The sequence below is a fragment of the Melospiza georgiana genome, chromosome 2 (assembly GCF_028018845.1).
Source record: "Melospiza georgiana isolate bMelGeo1 chromosome 2, bMelGeo1.pri, whole genome shotgun sequence".
NCBI lineage: Eukaryota > Metazoa > Chordata > Aves > Passeriformes > Passerellidae > Melospiza > Melospiza georgiana.
In genome coordinates, this window is record NC_080431.1 from 68,193,462 (window position 1) to 68,219,981 (window position 26,520).

At 36.9% G+C, this 26,520-nt stretch overlaps 1 protein-coding gene across 6 annotated transcripts in view; it reads right to left on the reverse strand.

Moving 5' to 3' along the window:
• Positions 1-1,352: 1,352 nt before the first annotated feature.
• The window catches only part of CNTN5 (contactin 5), a 610,938-nt gene continuing 585,770 nt past the window's right edge, over positions 1,353-26,520 (reverse strand). For all 6 annotated transcript variants that reach the window (XM_058044080.1, XM_058044103.1, XM_058044112.1 and 3 more), the window contains 6 exons: positions 25,843-26,077; positions 14,945-15,054; positions 7,930-8,116; positions 7,371-7,483; positions 5,815-5,983; positions 1,353-4,170 (listed from right to left, as the gene is read on the reverse strand). In XM_058044080.1, the coding sequence (XP_057900063.1) occupies positions 4,067-4,170; positions 5,815-5,983; positions 7,371-7,483; positions 7,930-8,116; positions 14,945-15,054; positions 25,843-26,077 (918 nt within the window). In that variant the 3' untranslated portion in view covers positions 1,353-4,066. The remainder of the gene's footprint in view (positions 4,171-5,814; positions 5,984-7,370; positions 7,484-7,929; positions 8,117-14,944; positions 15,055-25,842; positions 26,078-26,520) is intronic.

The window sequence follows — 26,520 nt, forward strand, 5'->3', positions numbered from 1 at the left end:
AAAGCCAACTAACCTGGTGTAAGAAGATGCTGTTCATTTTCTCTTAACCTTGACATTGTTTTGCTCAAAAGTACAAAAAGTAATTAAGAAGTAAAATGTCTTTCATCTTCAGAGGAACTGGGATGATGGCCATAACAGGGCAAGGGTGGGTTGCAGTTTGGTAGTAGTTCTGATAGGATATGGATTTTCAATATGCACAGTTCTCCTGTTCAGGAAAATCAGATCATTACAGTTTTCTGTGACATTCATAACTAATTTAATGGAAGTCCTGAAATAATATGCCTTTTAGGCCATAACTATTTTTTAATTGAAGTCTCAGTTCAAATGACTGTGACAATGTATTTTTATTTTCAGTATGGGCTTTTTGACTTCATACTGTGTTACAAAGTCATTTACCATAAATATGCATTTCATAAAGGACTGATTGGGGATTATTAAGAACTCAAATCAAACTAACAAAAAATATTTGCTATAATTGAGTTACCCATTGTTCCATTTTTTTCTCAAAAGGCTATATGTATTTTTGAAAGATGTCCTATTGTGGTTAGCCACACAAAGAATATTTCAAGGATAAGACAAAGCAACTAAACTTTTCAATTGAACATGACATGACCACACTGTGCTTTTGTGCCTCCACAGACATGGGGTACAAGTGATACTTGACAGAACCTTACAGAGAGGTCCTAGAAACTGTGTAATTATTCAGCACATTGAGGATTGACCTTGGTGAACTCCTTATAAAGCTTTTCTTTTCATGGAAATCCTAGAAAAGGTTTAAGTTGGAAGAGACCTTAGAGATCATCCAGTTCCAAACCCCAGCCATGGCAGGGACACCTTCCACTATCCCAGCTTGCTCAAAGCCTCATCCAACCTGGCCTTGAGCACTTTCAGGGGTGGGTTATCCACAGCTTCTTGGGAAACCTGTGCCAGAGTCTCACCACCTTCCCAGGAAAGATTAGATTCCCCTAAAACCTAATATACCTAATATAAAACCTAATTCTGTTCTGTTCATGATTTTTTAAGGCAGAGAATCTTTATCTCTGATGCTAAATTTCAGATTTAAATTGCAGTTTTCATTAGGCGTAGTTTCATTTTGAGAATTCAGGCCTTCTTTTACCTTTCAGATATTTAGCTTTAAAATAATATTTTCTTAGGAAATCCAAAATTTAGATGAAATGAAAATGATGTCAAAATTATTTGATTATAATGGCCACCTTTTCCATATTCACCATTTCAGATTCATCACTTTTTCTTGAAAATAATGTAATTTAAAGGCTCTTGCAGCTGCAAACCAAATCATTTTGTCACCTTGAACTATACAAATATAACTGAGGAGATGACAGGACATAAGATAAAAGTCAATAAAAAGAGAATAATTTATTAAAAAGATCTAATGTTACAAGAACAGTACACAGAAACTATTATATTACTGTGTCTTCCACATTGTATATACCATTATATATAGCATATATACAGATTGTATACAATATATCTAACATTTTGTTATGGGCCATGACAGCAACTTTCTTTTGGTCTGTGTAACAAGGTTTTTTTCTAATAATTAATTTTTCTGAACAGATCCTGTGACATTATACAAAAATACAGTCTCCTCAGTGACGCCAGACTGCACTATTACAATCTTTTACATGAAAAAGGAAAAAGCTTTCCCTCGCAACTAAAGATGTCATGATAAGGAAACATCTTCTACAAAGTAACAAATAGGTAATACATAGGTACTTAAACATTTAAAACATGTTTATTAATATATTTAAGATGCAAAATACATATTCTGTTCATGTTGAATATAAAACATACCTCCTTTTGTCCCTGCAATACAACTACATTACCTGATGGTATGTTCAATATTTCTATTTGTATCTTCATACTAGAGAGGGAGATGTGTCTAGATGGAGCTCTGTCTCCTTATCAGACTTTTTTTCTTCCTATAAAGCATATCCATTTTTTTGTTATCAGAAAGTTTAACGAAATGCCACCAGCAGTGAATGTAGCCTTTTTGAATACTCTGAAATGAACTGCATTGGCAAGCAACTGTATAAAAAAATAGAGGAAATTATGCATAACTAATTTATAAAATAGCCATTTGACTTTTTGGTTCACCACTTTATTCTTATTTATTTTAACATTTTGGCAGATAATGGATTGCTGATGTAGGCTCTCTGCACAGTAGCAGTGCTGCTGTTTTACAAGGGACAGCAGGTAGTTATTCTCTATGAGTTTGCTCCATCAGCAATGTACTTTGCACCTTCCTGTCTTTGATCTCAAAGGCTTTTCAGAAGCAGAGATATAGAAGGCCTCTTTCTATATAGCTGCAGTCAATTCTTAGCTAGCTATCCTGCCTTTGTTTTCTGAGCAACATGGTGACTTAAATGATTTTGAAAACCAATTTTTTAGAAAATTATTTAAAATATTAGTGGGTAGCAAAGATTTAAGTTGAACCTCGTCTGAAAAATTTTACTGATAAAATACTCAAAAGCAAAAATATTTAGTCATTATCAGTTTTTACCTTCTTATCTCTGTTGTGCTTTCTTGGTTACTGTTTTGAAGCAGCTGAGAAAGAACACAGCTGCAGTGTATTATCTAAATGCCAAAAATTATTTTGCTAGTGCTGGCAAAATAATAGCACTTTGAATTGGGAACCCAATTCAGCTAAAATAGGTTTTCATCAAAACTCTTAGAGGGATAGACAACTAGAAGAACATGCTGTTAGGACTTTCATGTTAACCATTTTTGACTTGATTCTTCCAGGCAGTGCAATGATTCTTCCCAAGGCACGGTCCCCAGATGTGTTAGCAAGATGCTGCCCTTCATAACACTGTGCCCACCATGATTGTACAAACATGCACATCATCTCCCCTGGGAGTCATTTTTCCTCAGGTTCCAGTAGGTGGGAAAGCCTTCCAATGTAGAAAAATTGTCCAAATTGTCTATTGAGTAAAAAATTTTCAGGTACAGCAAAAAATGGGGATTAGAACTGATATCACACAGTACTTACAAGAATGATCTCCAGTGAGCTATAGAAATAGGGCCAATTAGATAAATAATTGGAATGATGCTCTGTAGCACTTTTCCAAGTATTTTTTTCTCAGAAACAAAATTCTCCCAAATATATCCTACTGCAGTCTGTAGATACTTGGGTAATCCATTCTGAAAAGCATAGAATGCTACCAAAAATTGGACTCAGAGGAAAAAGAAAGTTACAACTGAGAACTATTGAGAAAAGTTGGTTTATCTCCTTGCATTGCTTTATTTGTCCTCTTAGTAGCTAATGTATATAATGTTTAAATGCCCAGTGGAATTTTCATTGTCATATACAGTAGGAATCAATTTCTTATTTTCTACTGAAAATTCCATTGGACATAAAAGCTTTTGGTAGTTGACAAAAACCAACTGGTTTCCTCCTAAGCTTGTGTTTAATTATTTTCCATTTACCTGGTAATAAAATAAACAGATTTTCTGCTCCATTTTGCTGAGTTCTGGGGCAAACTGTCTAGTACTTCATTGACAATTCTTTTTGCTAAATGAATACATAGTATATATTCTTTCAGAACAAGTTCTTCTTTACCTTTGCAGAGATCTTTGTATATAAACTCTGTTTTTCTTCCTTGTCAGTAGGAGCAACCAGCTGTATCAAACTTTTTTTCTATATTTAAAAAAGGATTTATTTTCTCCAAACCATACAGGTGTACTGTACTAGACACCACCCTGTAATGATACATGAATGGGTTCACCAAATTTGAACATATTAAAAAAGGAAAATACATTTGACAGAAATTACCTTTGCTTACAAAAGTTTATTACATACAATCTGCATACTTTTGGGCCAAGAAGGGTCTCCTCCCCAGAGGACTTTTACAAATAAAAAGAGATAAAAACCTGATGAATTATTGACCGTGTCTCCAATACTTCTCTAATTGCACCACAGGCATTTTGATGAGTCTTTGAGCATTAGTTTGGGTTTTCAGTTTCTCCACGGACATAAAACTCCACCCCTTGGTGTCATCAAGTTAAAGCAAACAAATAACAACTACAACAAAGTCTGCACCCTTCACCATGAGGTTGAAGGTACCATCAGTGCCAAAAGCAGCGTTATAGAGGATGAGGAAGTAGACAACACATGTAGGGTGGACTGAGCACTTGTTACTTTCCCTCCTGAAATGAAAAGCAAAATAATTAACAAACAAATGATGCAAATGGTTCTCAGTAGATTTAGATATTAGTTTTTACCCAAATTTATATCCTCTTACCCTCAGGAAAAGACTAATTTTAAGGCAATGGATTACTGTGTGAGAACTGTAGATGCAAAATGGGCTCCATACACAGATGGGATTTTGTGATGATACCTACAGCAACTCGCATTCTGAATCCTCATATTCAGTCTGCAAATTAATAGGAAGTTCTAAAAGGATATATGTTTTTTTGTCTTAATCTTCAAAAAAGCATTAGGCTGCAGAAGCTGCCCGGAGTCACAAATTTTTGTCCCAGAACAAGGAATGAAAGCTAGTCCTTCATCCCTAGCCTTGTCCAGAGGAAAAAGTGGTCTTTGGCCCATTGGTGCAGGGTTCATTTTTGATCACATCACAGTCTTATGTGGCCATGCTAAGGGGAAATGTGCTCTGGGGTAGTAGTGGCAACAAGATGGGAAAGAAACAAGACTGGATTTCTTTGGGCAACAATTTTCCTCAATGAAACAAATGTGATATGCACAGTCTAATTAGATGGAGGACTCTGTGGCCTAGAATTTTGATATATGAAAGAAATATTCCATGTGGTAGGGATTAATGTCTTCTGCATTCTGATGTAGCACTGCAATTTGTGACCAGACTGGAGCTGAACTGTAGTTCTAGACTGAAGTTTCAGGGTCACGCCTTTTTGTTAGTGTTCCTTAAGGACCAAAGAGCAATATTTAATAAAATTTTAAAGTGTTATCAGAAGGTTATAATTAAAATGTCTTGTTGTGTTTAGGCAAAGATTATGTTATTTCTTTGCTCTAGTCGCTAATCCTCCCATCCTTTACCTACCTTTGTAATATTGATACTTTACATTCTTTCAACACATCACAGTAACTGAGGAGAGAGAAGCTAGACATCAAAATTTGCCTAATGAAGACACTTTAATACTGCTATAAGTTAATAACTAAATAGTAATAATTATGCAAGGGAGTGACTGGAATTTACGGAGAAATTCAGCTTATTCTCAAGGAGGTACATACACAGGTGTCAGGTACCTAAATCTATGCCACTTTAGCTGTGTTCCACCTCTGGTGGTACAGAATGGTACAGAATGGTGTGTGTATCCCCTAAGACCTACAGAATGGTGTGTGTATCCCCTAAGACCCACAACATATCTGCCAGCTCTGTTTGGCATGCCTTAGGACATTGCAGATGTCCTTAGGTGCTCATGTCTTAACAATAAAATTCAGAAGATTAGCTGAATTGCTGTCAAGGCTCCACTGCTGCTCTCTGTGGAATGCATCCCAGCTGACTTCATTGCTGTTTGAGACACTAGTGCACATATAAACATCTACAGCTCAGGTAGGTTTTTAGGTGTTATCCTCAAATGGGAGAGATTTCCTATAAATCATCTTTGTTCATCAGCCTCGCATGGTTGCCTCAGATGATCTTAAACATCCCATGTGTCACTAGATACCTTTGTTTCTAAAAAACTAAAGACTCAGATCAATGATTTTATTTTATAGGTAAAGAATTGCGAGAACATTGTTTTTCTGGTAGCGAATAGCAGAGTTAAAGAGCATTGCTTTCATCATCACAATTTCAAATAAAAGTGTAACCTTACCTGAAAAAGATGGAACTCTGATCTGGGGACTTGCAGTCCCATCCCCTCCTTCACTGACTGCACAGACCTCAATGATGTAGACTCCAACATCAGGAAGAAGCACAACTGCAGAGGTTTTTTGTGTCTCTATAACTTGGCTATTGCTCTGGCCCTCTTGCCGAAATAACACCTGTGGTAGGTAAAGTAGATAGTAGTCACAGTGGTCATTCAAACTCTGTACCAGACATTTTGTGTAGATAACACAGTCATTGCAGTATTAACTGTTTCATGCTTCCATTAGGGATTTACTCACATTGCATTTGAACAGACTTTGCTTTTACTCTTCCCTTTCTGCAGTGGCTTCAAAACAGTAATAGCAAAATATTATAGAGATTCATGAATGTGAAAGGACATAGATTATGACCTAGAGCAAAGACAGAGGACTTACCCTCTTTAGCATTAGGTGTTGTACAACTTTATCCCCCAAAATTTTATTTTGAGTTCCATTTGATTCAAGTTCTTAGCCCAAAGTTCATGTTGATATTCACATTTTTGGGTCAAGAACCCAACTTCAAATGTAAGGAAAATAGCCTGAATAATGTATTTACTGTGTTTACCTTAGCTGGCTAAATCAACTGACAACAGCTCAGATCTGCCCCTGCATTTCCTCTGAAACTCAATACAAATTTATGGCATGTGGGAGGAAAGCAAGTCAGCACGTAGCTGTCTTTTTGGTATTTCTGCATAAAAGTTTCTGTTCCCAGAGAAAATTGAAAAGGTCAGAGAGGTGTGAAAAAGCAAAGAAGTCAACTCTACTATTTCAGAATATCAACTATTTTGATAAAGGTTACGACAGTTTCTGGTTTATTTGAACCATTTTATACTTTCTCAGTGATATTGCCTGATGTATCAGAGGAGATACGAGAATGCAGTCTATAGAAATGATTTGGTATGGGCTCCAAAAAAACCCAGAATCCACACTTCTTTAAAAACACTGAAATTATTCTACTTTTATTCAAGGTATTGCAGTGAATTCTGATTTTATGACTTGTTATTTAAGTGTTAATCTGGATTTTATTATTTAAAACTTCAAAACTTTAAATCCCAGGTATTACCATCACTGCTGTTGACCATCACTAACATGATCACAAAACAAACTGAAGTACTTGTGTTTCTGCTAAAAAAAAATTAATTTTAATGTAAATTAAAGATATCTCATTGTTCTGCATTTTTCTAAATCCTACTGCAAACACAGTTGAAATGAAGAGGTATTTGGAATTTCATTGCAGTCTGATATTATTAATAGCCACTGCTGACTCAGAGAGGATGGACTGACCCTCTGAGATACAGGGGAGTCAGATAGAGTTTGGCATTTGAAAATCACAACACAAAAATATGTTGGTACATTTCTCTGATTTTAATTTTATTTATTGCTTCTTACAGTGAAAGCTGTTTGGAGACAGTCTGTAGAGAATGTTTCATTTGCACAGAGAAACAAGAAAGGGAAAAAAGCCAACAAAGAAGAGGAGCAATTGCTTGGAAGAGAGAAAGGTGAGCCAGGAAAGGGAAACACTAACCTTGTATCCCATTACATCAGATTCATTAGCTAGAGGTCTGACTGGCTCCCACCCAAGAGACACATGTGAGCCATCCTGTATCCACATAATATTGCCTGGTGCTTGGCTGGGAGCTGAGGAAAAAAAGAACATGTACATATATATTTTTTTATACTTAGTTTCTTCTTTAAAAACAAAAGAAAAGTATTTTAATTTTTCATCATATTTAAAATTAGTAATGTTATCAGGCTTCCCACCCTAGATGGAACATTTAAGATTTTTTTTCATCAGTACTGTAATTTGGTAGATTATAGTGTATTTATTCCACCCACCCCATAAATTCCACAAAGCTTATGGACTTGAGCTTTTTTTCTCTCCCTTTGTACAAAATGCCTTGTTTTCTAGGAAATTAACCTTTGTTATGGATGCAAAGTCATATGAATTAATTTCTAAACATCAAAGCCATGAATCAAAGCTATGCGATTCCTGATCATTATACACTCTTAATAAATAACAACCTAAGGGAACAGAGGTTGCTCCCTGATTTCTTCCTTTTAGCAAAGGTACTGAGATTACTTACGGGATTTTTTGGTTGCTGCGTGCACAGCAGTGCTAGGTGGTCCATACCCTGCAGCATTGTATGCCCTCACTGTTAGGTGGTATAATGTGTTTCCTTCCAATCCTGTCAGGAGGATGGATGACTCATTTCCCTCTGTTTTGACCTTTTCTGCTGCTTCCTCCTGCTGCATGTCCTTCCAGTAACCAACCTGCCAACAAGCAACCAAACGAAGGATTAATATATGCATGTGGCAAGCTCATATATATTGCCTAATGCTTGTGCTTGTTACCCTGTGGAAGGTATTTTTGCCATTTATGCCTTTTTCTGATCATCAGACCCCTTCAAGCACATGGGATTTGCAGCTTGACCTCAAGCCATTCAGTGCTCTCTTCTCCAAAATGGCAAAACATGGAATATTGTGGTGTGACTTGGAGCACATGGAATAGCTGTGTACTGGCACAAGAGCAGGTTACTATAACACAGAAGAGGAGAGGGTCAACTTTATCAAGGAGAACTCATCATTGAAGGACATCATTGAAGGAGAACTCATCCTCTGGTAGATCACCAGAATATTTGTGTTCACCCTGGAAAGCTCTGACTGCATCAGTTTAGTGTTGTGAGCAATATTCTCTTCCTGGCCTGGTGCAACTCAGATCCAGGAGATTTCTTATCAGTCCAATGAACAGGCAATTGCAGAACAAGGATGGAAATATTTCAATCATTTGAAAAATCCAAACAGAAGAAATAGAAGGAAATTGATTCAGTTTTAGTTCTTGGATATAAAGAGGTTTCTGGTAAATTAAGCTTTGATAGTATGTTCATGCTCTTCATTTTCAGACATAAAATGAATCTCTAAATGATCTTTGGTGGTTATTCTCTAGTATCTCTAAATTTATCATTATCTCAAAGAGGTTATAAAGCTGAGCTGAGAATTTGGCTATTCCTTTTCCTAAGGGACCAAGCACTTCCAGGCTGTAACTGAAGAAAATGTATGTAGGTGAGATACAAAAGTAAGGCAATTCTCATGGGGCCCTATTTTGCCTAACAGGAGATGTCACTTAAATGCCATTCAAAGAACTATACTCAGTTTACTGTTATTCATGCTGAGACCTTGCTTTTCTTCTACATTTTGACCTTTTGTGTGAAGCTGGTTATTCCTTAATAAGTTATTTACATTGTATTGGGAATAACATTTGCTCTGAGGAAAAAAAAGGTCAGAGACAAGAGAGAACTCTTGATAATGTTGCCCAGGAAATGGTGAACCCAAAAAACCCCAAGGGGTTCACAGGAAAACAAGACCAATGAGCACAATGCTGACCTTTTATAATTGCATTAGGACTTCCATAAAAAAAAGGTCTGGTTGCAAAAATATACATTTGAGGTCCTACCTTCACTTGACAAAAGTGTGTCTGTTAACTTTGATTGAGGCTATATTAATTTGTGTCAGCTCACAGTCCGCTCTTTCAACTGTAAAATTCAAGTATTTGTATTTTGTGTGTATGCCTGCATTATCTCATGTTAAAATGCTGTTGCTTTAATTCTTAGATCAGCTACAGCTCAGTTCACAGCTGCAGTCACCACTTGGTCTGAAATAAGTGTGATTCACTGAGGTATTTTGCTGGATGAATACTTGGCCAAAGCTACTGATATCTGAAATAACACCTATTCAGAGTCAGTTTTCTTTTCTTCAAAAGAAAATGGAATCAATAACCATTTATTCACATCCTATTATGGAATCTCCAATGTTATTATCTCTTGGGCAATCAGATTCCTTTCACTTTACTTGTGATGAATCTTTACAAATTTGGTGTCACGATGGTGAGAACTGCACAATATTGAGCACTGTATGAACAGGCAGTGAGGGGAACATGTGTCCTGGAGACCCTATCATCCAGACACTGCAGTCTGCTGAGGATCCCACAAGAAAAGGGTCAGAAAGGAAAAGAGAGATGATTAAGCTTGCACAGGTGAACAGTAGCAGGGGTGGAAATGCAACTGAAGCTTTTCTCCTTTTTCTAGAAGGCCGGGAGCAAAATTACAAGTAGCTGTGTTTATTCACAGGACACATCATGTCTCATGTCTCCAATGAGTTGTTCATTAAGTAAGTTTGATCTCTTTTTTTTTGGGGGGGGGGAGTAACATATACATCTATTTGTTGATGACCAAAGGAAATAAAAGAAGAAGTAGTTATAAAACAAAAACTTTCCAATGATTGTTGACTGAGGTAGACAGTGTGGGGATTTACATTGATTTGGACTGAAATGAAGATAATTCTGATGTTTAAAATAGAGGGTTTGCTTATTTACACTTCTCTGCATTTGCTGATTCTTTTTAAAATCTTCTTTTCTGTGACCTTAGTTTAAACTTCTTAGAAGGGATCTGTAACACTGAACAGGTTTTCAATAATGATAACAGTGAATATTGATAATCGTATGAAGCATAAATCATAAAAAGTAGCCCATATTTGAAAACTGAAAGAAAAAGGGGAGAAGAAAGCATTTTTAGTCTGTTTAATACATTCTGGTTTGCAAGGTTTTACATTTTTTCTGGACTTTCTGTTTTTTGCCAAAGAAAGTAAACTTTGATACCTGATTTCCAGAGACCCATCCCTTTGAGCTGGAGAGGAGAAACCTGCTTTGCTCTTATCATGGGTTGATCAATAATTAAAAGCAAATCTTGGTAAAAAAAAAAAAAATCTGTCTAAAATTCTTCTGTCTCTGATATTTGCAGACCATTTCCTTGAAGTTTTAAGTTAAAAAGCATCTTAAATGATACCACTCTTATCCCTCAGTTGGTTTCTACGTTATAAGTCTTTGTCATAACTTAATTGGATCTAAGTACAGGTCATCTTCACTAAAAGCAGTAAAACCAGTGTTACTGGCTGGCTATTCTTTCTGCTGACCACAGAAAATTAAAGCTACAAATTACGCATATAAAGAGTCTAAATTAAGTAGAATTTCTGTCTTGCTTTTCCAGGCTACGGTTAAAATATCCATATGCTCTTTTTAAATTACCTCAAGGTGGACTTCACTAAATAAAATAAACAAACAAAAAAAATCAAGAACCATGCAGATAAAATTATCTGTTCCATTATAAAAACAGACAAAGTGCAACTAAGAAGCAGCAAAATATTGAATATTTCTCCTTGAAATGCCATAATATGGTTTTATTAAATAAATAATATAATAAACCAAGTTATTATGTCAAGTAATCCTCTCTGAAAATGGCACTCAATATTTTTTTTTTCATCTTTTATGTTTTTGTTATTTTTGGATTTTGTTTATTTGTTTTCTTCAAGTTAATCTTTTGATTGCATTAACCAAACTCCTATCCCTTAGAGGAACTCCAGCAAAAAAGACATGAGATTTTTCATTTATACTTAAGTATTAGCCTTGTCTTTCTGGAAAATAAAAAAGAAACCCAAAATATCTCTTCCAGTCAGTAATTCTTTTTGTTTTCGTTTCTTACCAGTAGTGAACAAAAAAGAAAATATTGCCCTGGGCTCAAATAGATTTTATAACCTTCAGCTTATAGATTCCAAACAATAAGTATGAACAACACACTATATTTTTCCACAATTCTGACAAAGTTTTTGAGCTGCTTCTACTTTATCAGAGTGTAGCTGGCATATATTTAGTAAGGTCGGGTGGACAGCTGACAAACCTGTACTGAAGGCAGGAATAATATGTGCTTTGGAAGATGCAAATGAGGGCAGCAAACCTTGCATAAAACTCATGTGACATAACAGTTAACACTGCCTTTCAAGGATGACAATGTGAAATTGGACAGGTTCCTTTGCCTTTCATTACTCCTTACTACAAAGTGCAAGCAGGGCCACGGTGAAAGTGGGTCACTGTGAACTCATCCACGCTTAGTAAATATTCTGTCACTTTGGCTGATTAAAGCCCAAACATTCAAGTGTTAAGAAAATAGCTGCCCCTTTTATAATGCTGTTGCCAAAAGGCCAGAAATGTGAAGACTGTGTAGGAGGTTGTCACTGCTATGATGACCACAGCCAGAATACGAATTGAGACATGAAAGCAAAGTGGCTAGTCAGATTGCTCTGCATACAGATTGAACCAAAGGCAACCCTTTACTTGTGTCCCACAATAATTCTACATTAGGAAACAAATAAAAAACTGAAAAAAAAGATAATTCATCCTTTTATCAAAATTACTGTATTTCTGTGCAATATCTCTTTGTTGTTTGTGGATTAAAGGAGTGCTACAGGCTTTTTTTCCCACTGCAGTGAACAAATGATGAACTTTAAGAATTGGTTTTGAAATTAAGAGTTTTCCCAAAAGTGAAAGAAATTCTTAAGAAAAAATAATATGGAGAACATAAAACTATTCTGTACTTCTGTGTGGTTTTTTGGGGGTGGATTTTAGCCCTACATGGACTCCTTTGCATTGTGCACTGTGGGGTACTTTGAAGACAGACTGTCAGTATGTTAGGAAAATTGGGCTGATAGTGTGGACCTAGTGTACTAAAATGAATATTATAATGCACTGGCTTACTGTACTGATCCTATAACTCATTACCTCCTTTTTGATGAAATCCTTCCCAAAAATGGAATTGAAAAGATCTAGCAATACCATCCTTAGAAGTTATTCTCTCCTGCTGGATTGTGCATTTACTTTTATGTTTACTGAGTAAGTGCTGTGCTGATTGTAATCATTCCAGTGAGGATGGAGGAGAGTAAATTATTCCATGGAAGATTTGTCTGCCAGAAAGTGGGCAGAGGAATTCTGGCTAAATGAACAAAGATGGAAAGAGCAGGATGGGTTTGGGTAGGATGGGGAGGAAAAAAATACCCTCATCTCCCCAGATAAAAGTAGTACCTTAAAAGGTATTGCTACTTAGGAGGCTCCTCTAATTCCTTCATGGGAGGAGGTAAAAGGGAGCAGTGAATTTTTTTTTTATACTTCATTTTTTTTGTTAGGCCAATTGGCTTGAAATATTTACTCTGTAATCTTCATGCTATAATCCTAAAATCGGTATACAGCAGGGTGAGGAGCCAAATTATTAGTAAGGTTCACTGTTAGTAACTTCTCCTGCATTAATCGGCATTTTCAGAATTGTACCTGAGAAATCTGTGAGAGACATAGAGATTGTAGAGACATAGAGACATTGTACCAAACAGTATTGCTGTTTGGGTCAGAGTATGCCAAACTCCAAAGGTTTTGCACTTTCCAAGTGCAGAGGACCCCCTCTGACACAAAGCAAGCCCACTGCCCTACCTGTAAGAGCCATCTATTGCTGGACACCTCTGTAGAGCTAAGGGAAGTGTTATGTCACAAGCAAGTAAATGCAAAATCCATTCACATTATGAAAGGATAAGCTTCTAGGGAAATAAATTTCAATTTCAGAGAGAAAATCTATTTTTTGTTTTAAAATATGTAATGCAAAGTTAATAGAACATTTTGAGAATCATTTTGTTCGATGGAATGAGGATAAGAGTGAAAACAGTAGGTATAATTTAAAGATATTAAGATAGCTGAGGAAAAAAAACAAACCAGACACCTTTCTGAAAAGAAAAAAGACAGGGTGCAGCAATTAAGTTATTACAAATGATAAAAGACTGGTCTCAAGATTGAAGTCAGCTTAGTAACAAGTGGAACACTTCAACATGGAGAGGAACAGTATTTGCAAGATGAATATCATCTCTATCAGATACTGTTTTGTTCTCTTTATAAAGGGTATGTTTAAAGGTAAAATGGTCAAATATAACTTTTTCTGCATGAAGCAAGCTATGTGCAAAGGAACAGAAACATATTTAATGTAAGGCAGAAACAGGAGAAAAGAACAATGAAAGAAAACTGACAGAGGGTTAGCAGAGTTCAGCATGCAGATGTAGGAGAGAAAAAGACCTGAACAAATGCTAGACCTGAGGAGACACACCAAAGTCACAGCCCATTTGCACAGTGCTAGATATTAATAGAGATATTGCAATCCAGTACATCAGGATAGGCTACAGAAACAGATATAAAAAAAAAATATTAACTGCCTGCATCTGAGCTATGAGGTAAATGTGCTGCTCTGGTTGTGGCTGGCCAGCCAGAGGCTGAGCTGGAGAAGGTGCTGGCTCTGGGGCTGCCCGGACACCTCCATTTCTTTCCTAAGGCTCTTGGTGACTGTCACCAGCCCCTGTTGTTGCCCAGACGTGCTACCAGGGAGACACCCTTGTGCTAGGAGATTATTCTTTGACACCCACATGATTGGTGTCTACCTCAGACCTACATGTTTACTCTCTTTTCCATGTTACTGGAGAAAATCAGGAATGAGTCAGCACTGTCTAAAGTCTAAAGCAGGACAAATAGCCTGCATCCCAAAATCAGTTAATTTGGTTTAGCTAGACTATTTAATGAGGACCAGCACAGCCTGATGCACTAGGTCAGGGTGGGTTGTGGTGGTGGCCCAAAAGAATAGACAGGTGTACTGCTAGATCTGGTCTGTTCCTGGAGGTTTGGATTGTAAACTGTATCCAAAGGTGCAGGGAGGTCCCTTGCCAGGGCTGGTTCACTCTCCCAGGTCAGGAAGTGCTGTCTCTAAGCAGTGTTTTATTTAAGGACTGTGCCGCTGCTGCTTCCCTCCTGACATCCTGTTGCTACTGTCTGCCCAGCAGATGTCCCTCGGCCACTGTGGGATGAGAGCACATGGATGCAGAGGCTCTCTCCTTTCTCTGTGCTGATTGCCGTCAGTAAATAACGAGTTTGAACTGGTCGCTCAGAGCTGGAAACAGTCAATACCTAATTTTCCCCAGCCTGTGAATGATGCATGCTGGGTCACTTGCAGTTCTTTCAGCTCTTTCTGAAGTGACAAAGAGATGTTATAAGAACTGGTGTTGAACAGTTTTCAAGCACAAATAAATAAAAAAATGTTCCGGTGCTACATCTGTGACCGTTGTTCCACAGCCAGGGGTACGTATGCTAAAGCAAGAATAATTCCCATTGAAGTTTCACTACTGCACATGTTAACAGAATGCAACACTCTCAAAAGCCACAAGACTTCTCATTATGATATTCTGTGTTCATACCTCAAATCCCTGTGGTCTTCCTAGACTTTCTTTAATATGTTTCCACGCAACAAGAATCTCTGATACAGACAAACTCGTAGCTTTGACATCGATGGGAGCAGCAGTGGGTTCTGTATTAAGAAAAATTGAAACAATAAACCTCCACTGTAACAGCTTGTATTTATCAAAAACACTCTGCCTGAAACTGTCATTTACTTCCTTTATTCTACCTTAATACTCTCAAGAAGGTATGACACTTAGGGGGAACATGAAAAACTGAACAAGATGAAGAGATTATTGTTGTTGTATTTCTTTATTTGTGTCATGCTACATCAATATCTCATCACTGATGACGGGTGCAGCAAACCGCAAATGAATCTCTTGTCTGCGATTCTTTAAAAAAGCTTTAATATTTGTAAATGTATCCCCTGCCTCCACACACCCCTTTCATAGCCCTAACTGCGGCAGCAAACAGAGCATTCATGCTATTTGTGCCTTTTTAGCGCCATTCTGTCAGCTCAGGATGAGCAATGCCTTGCTGGGGTGCTCAGTCAGTCCTGCCCTGGGGCAACACTGAGAGGAAGCGATACCCAGCACTGTAGTGAAATGCTGTGTGAAAGATACTTTTTTAAACACTATGTTATTATGTCCTTGAAGTCACGGGCACCAGTGTTTGGGATGTGCCACCTTCTCTCTGCTGTGCAGCATTTACTGTTTTAGGCCTTGTGTGCACATTTTTATGAAGACACCAAGACCTAATGTCCGTCCCTCTGATTACCTGCGTTTGTTTCCATTGGCCTTCTGTCTGTGCTTCTATCTCCATGCTACCCATATAACACCCTGCAGTCCTGACCTCCTGATTATCTGGAACAGAGGGTCCTTCCTGTCCTCCAGCCTGGCTGGGTGCCCTTTGGTGGTGCTGGGGCATGGCCAGGATGCTCACAGGAGGCTGTGGGATGCTTTACACACCACACTTGCCAGCAGTGTTGTCACAGGTGTGTTTGCCTTTGTACTTTGACATCAATGAACGCTTTATAGAGGCCCAGCTTCTTTCAGTTTTTGGGAAGTTGAGTAAATGTCCCCAGATATTTGCCATTACAGGCTACTGAGCATGCCACCACTCAGTTGTATCACCTGTTACAATAGTGACAAGTGTCCAAAAATTGTCTCGTATGAAACTGGGACATGAGTCAAGGAAATCTTGTGAGTAGTTTGCTTTATTACCTAAATACAACTGAAAGCATTCTTGAAGACAAGCTGTGGAGGCAAGGCTTCTACATATACTGTGCAGCACACAATAAGGCATTTCTCCACCTTTCTGGTGTAGTTCACTTAGTAAAAATGTGAATTCACATTCCCCTCTAGTCACAGAACCTGTGATTTCTTCCTTGGCCTAATGTTCCTCATTACATTTCTAATGTGTTGATCTGTTCCTGAAGGGCAGGCAGAGGTCTTGGTTTTATGTCACAGGGAGACACATCAAAGAGCTTTATGAAAAATGGGCTTTTGGGGACTTGTTTAACAGGGTTGCAGAAAAGCAGAGAGCCTGAGATAAAATTACATATTTTTCTCAGTGATCAAACCATCTAATATGTAAGATATCTAATATCAATGTTGACTCATTAACTACTCTCCTTTCTCTGCAGCCGTTGCTCTGGCACTGCTGCCCTACAAATATTTTTGACACAGCTCATACAAATTTTTCATCCTTTTTGATGTCAGACTTTTAATGCTTGTTACACTTTTTTGATCTCTTTTTAAATTTATGTCTCAAGAAAAGAAGTCAACCTGATGTGATACGAAGTGGTGTTTGCTGTTTGCCAGCAATGAGTATCACTAATAAGTGTAAAATATGTTTGGAACTTTTTAGGTAATAAAGAATGAAAAAAAATATGTTCAGGAATAGGAGAAATGATCTTTTGAATTCAATACTGAAAGAATTGCACTATGAAGAAATATATTGCTCGTAATATCATTTTCTGTTCAACAGTTACATCCTGCTTTCCATTTTATGTACTACTAAGATTTGTGTGGCAAAAGCTATTTTCTAGTTTTTGTATTATTGAAGCAATTACCTTGTTGTCAGAAAAGATTGCAGTGGTATAAATAATTTGAGATGTACACAAAATGTTGGTTGGCAGACTTTACATTTTCTATAAATGCAGGAATCATTTTCTCTTCACAGCATTCATGAGGAGTGGTTTATACATTGCTTGAATAGAAACATAGAATATTTTCTGATATTTTTAAAAACTGTTTTCAACAAATGGAGCAGAAATAGTTTGGATTTTTTTTATGTGAAGAAAATGTATTTCTCACATATTCAGAAATAATTCACTGCAGTTTCACTGATATTAGGCGCTGAGAATTGTGTTCAGCAAAACAACAGAAATTATCTATTTGGAAATAAGATATAGCATGACTGTCTAAAAATTTTTGGAGCCTAAATAGCATTTTTTATTGATTCAGATATGATGAGGACCATATAATTTCTGGTGATATAATACAGTCTGTGGTTCACTCTAATGCCATGCTTTATTCTCTGTGTCTAAAACTAATGATAAGTTTGATAGGTTCATTAGCTTTTTCTATTATGGTCACTGATGTTATAAATCATATTATTTTCTTCACCTCTGTTAAACCTATAGGTGTCTACCTATGGTCATACTTCCTGAAAAAAGAAAAAAGTCCATCTTTAAGAGTTTCTTTAATAGTCCCTTCTTTGAATTAAAGATGCAGTACAACAAATTCTCATAAGGATGTGTGCAATATCCATGAAACACTGTCTTCCCTGTGCTGCATGACACTTTAAAGAAACATGATCAATATGTAGGTTTTTTGGGATGGCTGTGAAATGGCAGGACATACATTTGTACTAATTTAATTTCTAATGTTCAGAGAGGGAATCCTGAATTTTGACACTAGGAAGTAAAGAAAAGAATCAGTTACTAGCCCTTAGTGTGTACTACCTGTTTATGACTGCAAGCTGATCTGTTTTCCTGAAATATCCATCCTTAAGGATTTCCACATGAAGTCCAAGAGCCTACGCAAATTTATGTTGTTTTCATTCTTCTGTGGAGCAGAGCCTCAGCCAGGACTACTCAACCAATCACTTCATACCTGTTCAGTTCTTATTTTGATTCCAAAAAGAATTTTTACAAAGTAGTCTTATTCAAAATTCAAACCCTTATTTGAAGATAAGAACCTCAGTCTGAGCAATTGCATTATGGCTGCAGGCAGTTCCTCATAGTTGAGATTTTGGGATTTCAGCCAGGATCTATTTCTGTGATAATGCCTCTCTGTGGAAAAATCCACAAGAGATACATCAGAAGGAAAACCAGGAAAAGTCATCCCTCTCATGTCAACCTATAAGTAAAGAAAGTGCTAGTATCTGCTTCCTTGCTAGAAATAGCCACAAAGACTATCTTGCAAATCAGAGAACCTTTAGTGAACCTTTTCCATTCTGAGAAATGGGGGACTCCACCAGATCTGCAGTGAAATGTCTGTCTGCAAGATATAGAACTTTCTCCAGAATCTTGTGCTTAAAAGGGGAAAAATATCCAATTTCCTCAATAGCAGAAACAAGATTACTGTTTCCAGGACAGACCTTTGGAATTATCACTTTTCCACAAGTCCTTTCCATTTTCACCTTCTCTCTGACCAGCGTCTTTGCAGAAGACGAAACAGAGGAAAAATTAGAAGAATATTGGAATGAACTACAAGTGAAGATCTCTGCCCTGAATATTTTTGATTTTGTGCTGAAATACTCTTTCTTGTTGGGTAGAACTTCTGAAGCCTTCTCCTGCACACTTTCTCACAGTGTACATCCTGCTGTGACTCTCCATTCCATGTGGAATAACCCAGATTTATTACACAGCAGAATGTCACCTGGGAATAAGGAGCTGCCTTATTCCACAAAGAATTTACCAGAGGAGTGTTGCCATCTGCCAAATGGTTTGTTTCCATAAAGTGACATGGCAAAAAGAGTTACCCTCAGGATGTGAGGGGGGGACGTGCCCATTATATTTATTGCACATCTGCTTCCCAGGGGGCTAGTGCCATTGATCAGAGTGATAATGAACTCCTGCATGGCAGGGCTGTGTTTTCATTCCTTCAAAAGTCATTGGAGACAGCTCTAGCTGAGCTTTCACATGATCTCTGCAGACAGATTCTCTGGCAGAATCAGGTAAAAACCCTCTGTAGTTTACAGCTAATCTGCCAATTAGTTTTCAGGTTCACCTAAACCCCAAGCAGCTCAACTTTAGCTATGAAATTAATCACAGGATTTAAAGAATTTAAGATTTTAATTAAAGACATTGAGGCTGTATTCAAAGGTGTGTAATTGCATATTACTTCCTTTCAATGAAAAGAAAAGAGCAACTTATTTATCTAAATATGGAGACACAAAACTGCAGGGGCTTATATATGGTCCTTTGCCTTTTGGATAACTGAGAGTTTTGGATCTCCATTGACTTGATGAATTACCCCAAATCCATATACAAAGCAAGAACAAAATCTCTGTGCAGTATCATTGCATCTTGTATGTATTACAGAAGTGCATCTGGGGTCCCTCAGGAGGTTTTAAACATTAAGTGTGAGAGTCTTCAGGCTTTAACCTGTATCGCTCAGGGCTTTCTATTTCCTATATAGGAGTTTTTAGTAGTGTTCACTATTCCCTTTATCAAAATTATAGGTCTTTCTATTGTTGTGAAGATAATTCTGTCAATGCCTGAAGGAGAAATTAGATACTGAAATGAACAGAACTGATCCTGTATCACCCATTATGACAACCATTTACCAAAAAATCCTTTATAAACGGCCTAACTCATCTTGAAACCAGTTGGGTTCTCAGAAACTTGTTTCTATTTCCTTTTTTATTCTCATCTCTTTCCATACTGTAGAGTACTCTAATTCATATTTATCCTTGTGCTTTTCGGCTGCATCTATACTTGTAAACTAAATGGAGACAAACAGCTATCTGTGCCATTACACTGTTGGCATCATCCATGTTGACTCTGGGCAATTTGTGCTGCCTCAGGACGTGACAGTTTTATCAGAGTAAGGCCTTCATGTAAATTAAAACATTTGAGTCTTTCTTATGTGAAATTTCTACCCCATCTCCATGAGTAGAAGAACAGATTAAATTTTATTTACGGTACATTTGAATAGCAAATTCTGCATTGTTGAATTTAGAAAGGGTTGACTTTCTGACAATTGGCAACACCAGAAAATTTCACTACAGATATAAAAATTTTCACTTTCATGTTCTTATTAGCTATCCTGTCTATAAAATCTTATTTATTTAACATAAATGATAAAGTTTTTAATTATTGTTTACCATTCCTTGATTATATTTAATATAAATTCCTTACTTCAATTATTCATGCCTTATATACTTTCCCAACTTAAAAAATAAAGAACCTATGAACCTTAATTTTTTATCTATACTTGTGTTATTTTTATCCTTTCCATTACTTGGATTGCATTATGTATTTTTTTTACTAATTCTGATTATCTTTTAGAGGGTACATCTATAGATCCTCAGATGTAATGTCCTGTCAGAAATATACCATTTCTTGCAGAATAAACTTCAAATATCTGTTAAACGTTTCACTTAGAGACATTCCAAAACACTGTTATTTTTAGTTTCATCAGTTAATTCCAGTTAATAAAATAATTTTCTGCTTTTTAATGATGATGTGTACCTCTGTTATTTGTTATGATCAGCTTTTCTATAGTGTCTTAATTATTCATCAGAACAAGGCTATTGTACTGTTATTTCTTCTCACTTAGTCCATACTAGATAAAGAATCTGCTAATTAGCACAGTCAGAACACAAGGTCATTAGTCTTTACTAATTAGTTTTTACTATCCAAACTGCTCTGAACAGCTGAACTTGCTGATAAATAACAACATTCTTTAGTATTTTTGAACAATTAGAAATGTCTTTTTCAGCATCCAAATTGATCAGGGTAATCAGTAATTGACCTCTAGCTTGACTTCCAGCTTTTGTAATTGCCCTTTTCCAAAATTACATGGAACCCAAGGTTATTCTGCTTTATCCAAACACTGATTTTTTATTTGCTGATACATTATCACATCATCAGCATGTTATAACATCCAACTTCTTACTTTTATTTTGTCCTTCTTGTGTAGCTCATACTTTGTCTAAAGAAAGCCAGCCTGGCCATCACTGTTATCAGCACAGCCTTTTCCATCTTCTTACCATCATACCTTCACACTTGTATTTCCTTCTCCATTGCTATATTTGTGATCTCTCCAGTTTTCAGTTTCCAGTGAATTAAAGCCACACACAGAGGTTGCAGATAGTTTTCCCTGATACTGAAAGCTTGATTAGTAATTTTGGAATTCTTAGCACCTTGGTATTTAGGTGAAATGTAGTCATTGATAAAAAGAGGATGCATAAATGTTTATGTCGTAACAAACAGTGTTAACATTATTTTTGTTCATTGCTTTATGTTCAGCGCCTAGTGCCTTTACAATGTATTTTTTCTTCTGTGGATAAAATTCCTCTGTACCTGCACTGAATTTCAGTGCTGTTTTAGTATTTCCTAGCAAGAATCTGATACCTTATTTTCCTGACAGAAAGTATGGTCAGAAGATTTCTCTCTGTTTTGTTCATGATCCTTTTCAGCCTCAGGCCTGCACATGGCAACCTTTCTCCTGGCAGGTAGCCTAATTTGCCGTGCCCTCATGTCTCTTTCTCTTACTAAAGTTTTCCTTTATGTAAAGTTCTGGCTCATCCTTTCCTGCTGCTGGAAATGCCTACTGTCTCCTTTTGTTCTGTCTTCTTACTGAGGTAATTGTGCATCTTTTTTCTATCCTGCATCGTCTGAGCATCATCCTCATTCCCTCTTCAGAACTGCTTCCTGATTCCCATCATCCCTTTAACGCCACTACATGTGACCTCTATTTCCTTCTTTCCTTGCTTTATTTCCTTTCCTATGTTTTCCAGGAAAGGCTCTTCCTTCAAACTTCCCTACTGAATAAAGATACCTTTTCCAGAGAAGCACACATATATTTGCTTTGCTTTTTTCCATGGGTTATATGTCTAGTTTTGTACAACCTTTTTGACCAATTCTTCATTCTATTCTCTATTCTTCCATTACATTCATCTGCACTTTTAGGTCCTGGGCAGACTTTCCCATGAACTATATTCTGATCATGATTTTCATAAAGTCAAAAGTCTGGTGAAGGAGGAAAAAGATCTTAAAGTATCTATGACAAGGTAGAATTTCTTGCCCCTTCAACTTTGGGTCACCACTGTTGCTGTTGATATTTTAGTGACCATTGTTGTAATTCTGTCTTCTAAGTACCTGTTGGGTCAATGTGCAGGTGGAGGCTGGTGACAAGTGGTGTCCATCAGGGCTCTGCCTTGGGACCAGTGTCCTTCAATACGTTTATCAAGGACATGGACAGTGAGATGGAGGGCACCCACAGCAAGTTTGCAGATGACAGCAAGCTGAGTGCTGCAGCTGACACACCTGAAGGAGAGGATACCATCCAGGACCTGGGCAAGCTGTAGAAGGGGGTCTGTAGGAACCTTTTGAGGTTTAACAAGGCCAGGTACAATGTTCTGTACCTCAGCTGGGGCAGTCTTAAACACTGAGTGGGAAAAGAACTAACTGAGAGCAGCCATAAAGAGAGGACCTTGTGAGTTGTCATGGATGAAAAGCTGAACATGAGCTCTCACCGTGCACTCACAGCCCAAAAAGCCAATCATAACCTGGGCTGCGTCCAAAGCAGTGTGGGCAGCAGAGCCAGGGAGGGGACTCTGCCCCTCTGCTCTGCTCTGCTCTGCTGAGACCCCACCTGCAGGGCTGCATCAACTCTGGGGTCTTCATCACAATAAAGACCTGGAGCTGCTTTAGCAGATCCAGAGGAGGGACATGAAGTTGATCAGAGGGCTGGAGCGCCTCTCCAGACCGGCTGAGAGAGTTGAGGTTGTTCAGCCTGGAGAAGAGAAGGTCCCAGTGAGAATGTCTAGTAATCTTCCCGTACTTAAAGGAGGCTTATATAAGAGGCAGAGATAATTTATGCTGGCTCAAAGTAACAGGATAAGGGGGAATGGATTTAAACTGAAGGAGGAGAAATTTAGAGTAGTTGTTAGAAAGAAATAACTGTGAGGTTAGTGAGACCCTGGAACAAGATGCCCAGAGAAGATGTGAATGCCCACTCCCTGAAAGTGTTCAAGGCCCGGTTGGATGGGACTTTGAGCAACATTTTTAGTGGAATGTTCTCTGCCAACAGCAGTGTGTTAAAATTGATGATAATTAAGGTCCCTTCCAACCCAATTCATTCTATGATTCTATTATATGATCTGACTTAATAGACAGAAAAACATTAGCCATTCTATTTACTTCTGAAAAAGTGCTCAGTGATTTTGTCAAATTTCTGAGTTCTTTTACTTAGAAAGCAATGTTTTAAACCTTTTGCCCCAGGCAGAGTCACTATGCAATCAGAGGGCAGTCTATTGCGTTCAGTGAGGGAACACCTTTACTCAACACCACCTACCAAGTTGCTTGCTTAAGAGCAACTCAGAGCTATCACCAAAGGGCTCTGAATGTGAATCACAGAATATGATGTCACAGTCATACAGAAGATGGAGATGCATTCATTCTTAATAAATGTGAGATTTCTTCATGGTTCAGAATCTGTCCCATGAAAACGGGTTTTTTCCAGTGTGCTAATAAAAAGCAACATGATCAAGGGTACCTAGACTTCCTTAGGCAAATTTGTTACATCATTAAACAATTGTAGATCCATTTGTAGATGTGGGAAAACTTGTAATATGTAACATAAAGCCTTAATATTTAATAATTTTATCCTATTGCTTTCTCTAGATATTTATTGAGTGAATTGGATGTGTAATGAAAAACATGTAAGCTAAGGCTTTGCTGGATCACCCCTAGGACCATAATACTGTCAATTGTTATTTAATATCTACTGTTCAATAGAAATCCTTGAAAAATTGTGCCTTCAGTTGTTTAGCTCCCTAGGCATGACAGTCCATACCTCTTTCAAAACCAGTTCCCCATTTTCATAGCAAACTACAATGTCTATTGTCCTCAACCTTCATATTGCCCCGAATTTAACTGTAAAACTCTGTTTCATTGCTCCTTTAAATTCTCAGTAAATTACCTTGGTTTTTTCTGAAGGAAAGATTTTTATAAAATAATTTTGTACTGTAATGTCACAGCATCCCATATCTTTCCGGAAATATGTCTTGTAAAATATTTAGGCCCATAGAATTTCTCATGTGCAGACACATACAGAGACCGAATTAGCAAAGCTAAAATGGATAAATACTTTCAAGTTACTGACTTCAAATCAGAAAAGCTGGTTTTTAGAGAAAGTTAATTTTAATATTCTATTAAGATCATTTTTAAAGCTCATATTTTAAAAGAACTGATAGAAAAGATTGTTTATCTATTACTAATTATTCTATTTCCAGTTTGTCCAAATAACAAGCAAAGGTATAAGGAATCATTATTAACATTGAGCATTCAGGTTCTGTTAAAATAGATTTTGCCGCTAAAAAAAAAAAAGTGTTTGTCTCTCTTCCTTTGCAAAACTTTATTTGCAAAGAACTTTCTGCTTAGAGTATGAAATTATTAAAAATATAAACATCACCATTGACCTCACAGTATCCATTTTCATTGGTGAACAGGAAAGTCAGCTGTACAATTTTCAACTTGTACTGTGCAATTTTTACATTTTAAAATGTAATTGTTTTATAAAAATATGACTACTGATGAATCCTGATTCAAAAAGTGGAAAAACACAAATTACTGGGAATACTTTTTTTGTAAAAACAGCAGCTCCAATTTCTGTAATTACTGCGAGAGAATAGTAGCAGACAGTGTCTACTACATCATGGTTCCAAAGGTACAGATTTATTGTGGGTTAATATGAAGTAACATTTAATGTTTTACAGCTTCATATGAAATATTATTATCGTTGTATTGCTGTTTCAAAGACAGAGTATGAAATTCCTCTCATCTGCACTAGGACTGCTAATTTTTACTCTCTTAATAGGAGACAGGGGAATAACTCAAGATAGTGTAGCAAAGAAAAACTGATATTTATAAATTTCAGTAATGGAGCTTCTGAAAATATTATTGTGGATAACATTTATTTGTCTTTTTTATGTGTGGGAATTTCCATACACTGGGTCCTGTCAAAACAGAACAACTTCTTTTACCAGTACTGATTACTGTTTGTTGGTTGTGTCTGTTTGCTTCTTTTCTGACCAACAAAATACTGTTTAGAAATTATAGCAATTTTCAATAGGAATTTTCAAGAAATATCTTTCATTTGTTCTTGGGAGCTATTTCTATAACTCACATCGAAGACTGGGACACTAATGCAGTGTCAGAAATTTCTACTAATGAAATAAAAATTAAAACAAATTTTATTTCTGTGCACTTTTAGAATGCATTAACTAGGAAATGAACATTCATAAGTGAATTTATTTATTCTCTGAACTGTTGCCTGATTAACCCACCAAAAAAGGATCATGAATCTCAGAATCATTAAAAAGTGGCATCTTTTCTTTGCTCAGTGTTAGAGAAAGACCTGTCTGAAATTAAAGCCAATGATTTCATATAAAGGATGAACCTTTATGGCTTTGAGGTTTTTCTTGGGTGTTTTTTGGGTGTTTTCGGTGTTTTTTTATGACTAATGTGGCTTGAAGTCTATTCCTAAACTTTGCAATTTATTTCTAGGTAAGCTTGGCAAATTCCTTCCTTCTCTGCAAAACTTGTTGAATGTTATTTAACACATCTGCAAAGAAATTTGTAATTTAAGGTTCAACAAGTGTGTTGCAAGAGGATGCATTATATATAAAAGGCTTAATATAGTTCACAATATGCAATTTAACTTCATGTTGAACTGACCTCCTTCAGCTGAGCAGATGACCACAATAGGGCTGAAGGGACCATCTCCTTTGTTGTTGTAAACACCAACTTTCACCTCAAAAGGAGTCAGAGGTGGCACACTTTCATCTCTGTAGATGAATTTTGAGGCATCTGAAGATGTCACCATTTTTTCCTTCCACCCACGTGTCCCATTGGGTCTGAAGGCTACAATATATCCAAATCCTTCTCCACTCTGAAACTCTTCTGACACTGGCTGAAAAATTAAGTTCAGAATCTTAATTATGATTGGAAATAGTTTTACTAATTTAAGAAAATATCGCAGTTCCATTATAGAATTTTGCTTAACATACCTGTCCTCATAAGGACAATTGCTTCCACAGAGGTACCTTCTAAGAGAGTTTCCTCACCTAATCACCATAGCCAAGTCATTGTCCCTGGACTGAATGGGGTCTTTTGCTCAGAAAAGTGTTTTCTTTTGTATATCCCACTTTTTATTGGGATGTTTTGACCAGTTGTCTGTAGGTGGAATAGCCCTATCAGTGGCCTTGTTAAAAATATAGACTAATACATTGTTATTCCTACTGTGGTGGGACTCTTTTGGGTTTTAGGTGCCAGACTGTCTAAATTCTGTTCCAAGTGGGGTGTTAGGTCTTAGAGATTCAATTCCACAGTTCAATTTAATAATTTAGTACTTAG